Source organism: Polyodon spathula, chromosome 2 (assembly GCF_017654505.1).
Source record: "Polyodon spathula isolate WHYD16114869_AA chromosome 2, ASM1765450v1, whole genome shotgun sequence".
NCBI classification, from domain to species: Eukaryota; Metazoa; Chordata; class Actinopteri; order Acipenseriformes; family Polyodontidae; genus Polyodon; species Polyodon spathula.
Window position 1 is genome coordinate 51,860,836 of NC_054535.1, and position 4,207 is coordinate 51,865,042.

General features: G+C 39.9%; 1 protein-coding gene across 1 annotated transcript; it reads left to right on the forward strand.

The window, feature by feature from the left end:
- The first annotated feature begins 221 nt into the window (after positions 1 to 221).
- Positions 222 to 3,592, forward strand: rasl11b (RAS-like, family 11, member B). Its single transcript, XM_041224918.1, has 4 exons — positions 222 to 579; positions 991 to 1,047; positions 1,148 to 1,224; positions 2,151 to 3,592. Exons 1-4 carry the CDS (start codon positions 462 to 464, stop codon positions 2,616 to 2,618), a joined length of 720 nt encoding a protein of 239 aa, XP_041080852.1. The 5' UTR covers positions 222 to 461; the 3' UTR covers positions 2,619 to 3,592.
- The last annotated feature ends 615 nt before the right edge of the window (positions 3,593 to 4,207 follow it).

Sequence of the window (4,207 nt, forward strand, 5' to 3'; positions counted from 1 at the left end):
TGCAAATAACAGATAAGAACATCTAACCTGATCCTTGTTTTTACTTGAAGTAACGTAAACGCTCCCACCTCAGTGAATGGCTTATTTTTTTAATCCACGTTTCCTATGCCCACCTGTTTCTATCTCTTATTGTCCTTTTGTTTGGTATTCAATTCCACGACAATACGTAGGAAGGCGGAGGGATAGTTGCACGCGGCTGCCAATGAGCTGCAAGCAGCTCGGGAGCGCTATAAAACCTGCCAGAGCCACTGCAGGAACAGAGAGCATTGATAGAGACAGTAGAGGGAATTTGTACAGTATAATATAAACTGGACTAGCACGATCATTGATTGTACCGAACCAGAGGCATTTATATACATGTACATGACATAATCTGGCCATACTCGGTTAAGAAACATCACTTGGAGCCCGCGTGTGATACAGGATTGCTGAAGTACTTTATTTTTCTCCTTTAAGTCCTTATGAAGATGCGTCTTATCCAAAACATGTCTACTATTACGGAGTACCCTGCAACCGAATGCCCTTCTGGAAGGGTGATTAAAATAGCCGTTGTCGGTGGGAGCGGAGTTGGAAAAACAGGTAAGCATTTTAATTGTCATTGCGGTGTATTCTAGCAAATCGAACAAGGTAGCGTTTAGCCAAATATTAACTCGTTTTATTAAACGTTGTATAAAATATGTACCTTACACATTTTGATGTCGCTGCTTCTATACACTTGTGTTTGTTCACACTTTGAATTAATGTTATATCCGGTTTTTACATTTTCTCAGTAACGTATTAAACATTAACTCGGATTCCGGTTTGCAAAAGTCAGCACCTTTTGAATGGGGTATTATCGTTTGTATGGGATTCCGAAGCTGTTAGCGTATCTTGTACAAACTGTTATTATCAGTATTACTGTCCAACTCTTCTGCTGAGATCTGTAACTAGATCAGGGAGTCAAAGTGCCAGACAAGACCCAGCTAACCTGTTGATATTTGTTTATGGCAGCTCTGGTGGTGAGATTCCTGACCAGGAGGTTCATCGGGGATTATGAGAGGAACGCAGGTAAGCATCACATTGATATTGCAGAAGAATGCTTTAATAAAAGCATTTACATTTCTGGTATCTGAGTTGTGATTATTTATTTATTTATTTTTATTAACAGGTACTTTGTACTCTAGACAAATCCAGATTGATGGCGAACAAGTCGCAATTCAGGTCCAAGATACACCAGGTGTCCAGGTGAGATTCTATACCAGATTAAGCAATATACTGTATAATAGATTATTTGACTCAGCCAAGGATATAAGCGGGCAGACTAGCTACACAGTAACAAAGCTGAAAGCAGCAAAAACATATTGCTGAGCCAGTCTGGCTCTTAAACCAGATGCTTGTCATGGTCACATACCACCAGCCCCCTCCTTTTTGTTTTAAAGGTCAGCTATTGTAACTGCCTTGTTGCATTTGAATACTTGGGACTATTAACTTAAGAATTTGTTGGTCACATGCTGAGTATGGATGTTCTTTCACCTTTACGAGACCAGCAAGGAGCAAACACCATAAACTAGTCATTATAATGAAGTCGATTTGGATGCAGTCTGATTCTCAAAATGTGTCTACAATACAACACACATTATGTTTTTCAGATGTATTGACTCGCAGCAAGGAAAAACAAAAATAGTGCAATTAGAAATCAGGAAACAGCAATGAATTGCTTTATTTAAAAGATAGAAAACACTAGTTTGTCATTCATCTTTAATTCTTCATTTGGAATACTGAAACTATAAAATACTCACAACCACATCTTCTGAGGACGGTTGCAGATTCTCTAGTCAGCCAGGCTTAGATCTCCATTTCCTGAACCGGGCAGTAATCCAAACCACTTTTTAAAACATTTTTTACTTAAAAGACAAAGTCTTCCTGTCTAGCCAGCCAGTGTCTCATTCTGTGCAATGGGTGTCTGAGTCTGCAGCACATTATACTTGACTTGTGTCTGTTCAGATTGGCTTTTTGCTGAATTGCTGCATTTTACTGGTTGTCACAACACTGCTCAATTGTATTAGCAAGCAAGGTGGTTATAAACTGTAGAAGGAGAACTCACATTTTTTTCAGTCAGCAGTTTAATATTGAATAAAAGTCGTTTAAGATTATATCCCGCTCTTCCTCAGGTCAATGGACAAAATCTGAACTGCAACGAACAGGTGAAGAGATCCATTCAGTGGGCAGATGCTATGGTGCTGGTCTACTCCATCACAGACTGTAAAAGCTTTGAAATAATAAGCCACCTCCACCAGCAGGTCCGCCGCACACATGCAGACAGCAGAATTCCCATCATCATTGTGGCAAACAAGGCAGACCTCCTGCACGTCAAGCAGGTGGAGCCACATCATGGACAGAAACTCGGTAACATGCTGGGCTGCACCTTCTATGAGGTGTCTGCCAGCGAGAACTATAATGACATTTACAACGCCTTCCACGTGCTGTGCAAAGAAATCGGCAAGCAGCAGGCTCCCGTTAACACAGAAAAGAGGAGGTCTTCCCTCATTCCCAGGCCAAAATCCCCCAACATGCAAGACCTGAAGAGACGGTTCAAGCAGGCTTTGTCTGCCAAAGTGAGGATTGTGACTTCAGTTTGAAGAGACACACAAAAGGCGTTCCTTGTGGCCAAAAAAGAGAAAAATGCAGCGAAACTTAAGAGTTTCATCTTTGATATGTAAAATACTGATGCTGCAGCAAAGACAAAGGAGAATGAGTTGCTTAGTCCAAGGAGAAGGGGCTGTAAAGTCTTAAGTGATGAATTGGAGGCGCTGTTCAGAGCTTTTGATCCCACGTTCTGACAAGGTGATGGAGCAAGTGACTCTTGACCTTGGTGGGAATAATGCGCTGTGGAAATCAGGCACAAATGCCTTACTTGTCCCAGTATCTGTAGATCTCTTGTGACGTCTGTGTAATGGAGAGAATAGGAAGCCAATGAGGGAGGGAAAATACCAGCCACTGCTGGTTTAAAATGATGTGCTTTAAACAGATAAGTCGGGTTAAGTATAAACTGTTACCATTCAGCTATTGTTTAAACATTCCCCATTTGTTTCCATCACAACTGTGGTTTAAAGTTTAATGACAAATCTAATATTCTTAGATATCTATTGGTTAAACTGCATTATAAGAAAGCGAAGACAATTGAAACCGTGGTTTTGTATAAATGGAGGCAAATGAGTCACAGTTTTGTGCTTTTTCTTTTCTCGCCTCTTCACTTTTACTCTGAGTGTCCCTGGAATGATCAAAGCTATTGTGTGTGTGTGTGTGTGTGTGTGTGTGTGCAGTCTGTAACCAACTGGATGTATTTGTGTTAAATCCAATAATTTTATCTCTGTTGCATGTCAAGGGAGTACTACATTTGTATGGTTTTTCACATCCGTTTAAATGTTTGACATTACAATCGGTTATGTGGGGTAAAGAATCCCTAAAAGACACCAGGCTCAAAAGCCTTTTAAATGCACTTTATGAAGCCTCTAGTCAGTTCTTGCTTTGTGGCTGTAATTAATTCACGTTTACAGAGAATTCCTCCAGAGGAGGAGACACTTTTCAGTTCTGTTTCAAAATAAAAAATTTCAACCAATTGTGTCCTTCTGATATTGTCTTCTTCCACTGCTCAAATCTGAATTCTGAAACATACTGCTTGATAATCAATATAATCAAATTACACTGAAACAATTTGTGGGCAGTGTAAGGATTGTTTAATGCTCACAGCTATTTTCTACCTACCTTTCCCTATGTTGTAGAGATGGATAGCCATGATAATTAAAAAATGTATGGAGGACACTTGAAAACAAAGTAACTTCTAAAAGCATGTACCCAAGCATGTGGTTAGAAGTCTACTTGGAACAAGGTGTGTTTTATTGTTACATGTGTATTTTATTTGGTTAACCATAGCAACTGTGAAACATGTTCTGCAGGTGAAGCGCACACTATGAATTGTTTGAAGTCCTCTGTTACTTTTCACCAAGGAGGGCAGCTACAGCACTACTGCTTTAAACGCTGTTTATTAATCCAAGTGTCGGGGGCCATGGAGGGTGTGGATTAAACTCAGAATGCCATATCGGAATAATCATAAGACATGGAGATACATACATTTCTAGTTTAACCAAGCATGTCATGTCATTCGCCCCCACCAAACAGCTTTAAATTCCAAATTAGAGCTGTCAGTAAGATGACAAATGTCTTCAAA

What these genes read in the sequence shown, in the direction of transcription:
- rasl11b (XM_041224918.1), top strand. Translation starts at nt 462, where the DNA reads ATGAAGATGCGTCTTATCCAAAACATGTCTACTATTACGGAGTACCCT. An exon ending in GAGCGGAGTTGGAAAAACAG is followed by an intron (nt 580 to 990) that starts GTAAGCATTTTA and finishes TGTTTATGGCAG; the next exon opens with CTCTGGTGGTGAGATTCCTG. An exon ending in GGATTATGAGAGGAACGCAG is followed by an intron (nt 1,048 to 1,147) that starts GTAAGCATCACA and finishes TTTTATTAACAG; the next exon opens with GTACTTTGTACTCTAGACAA.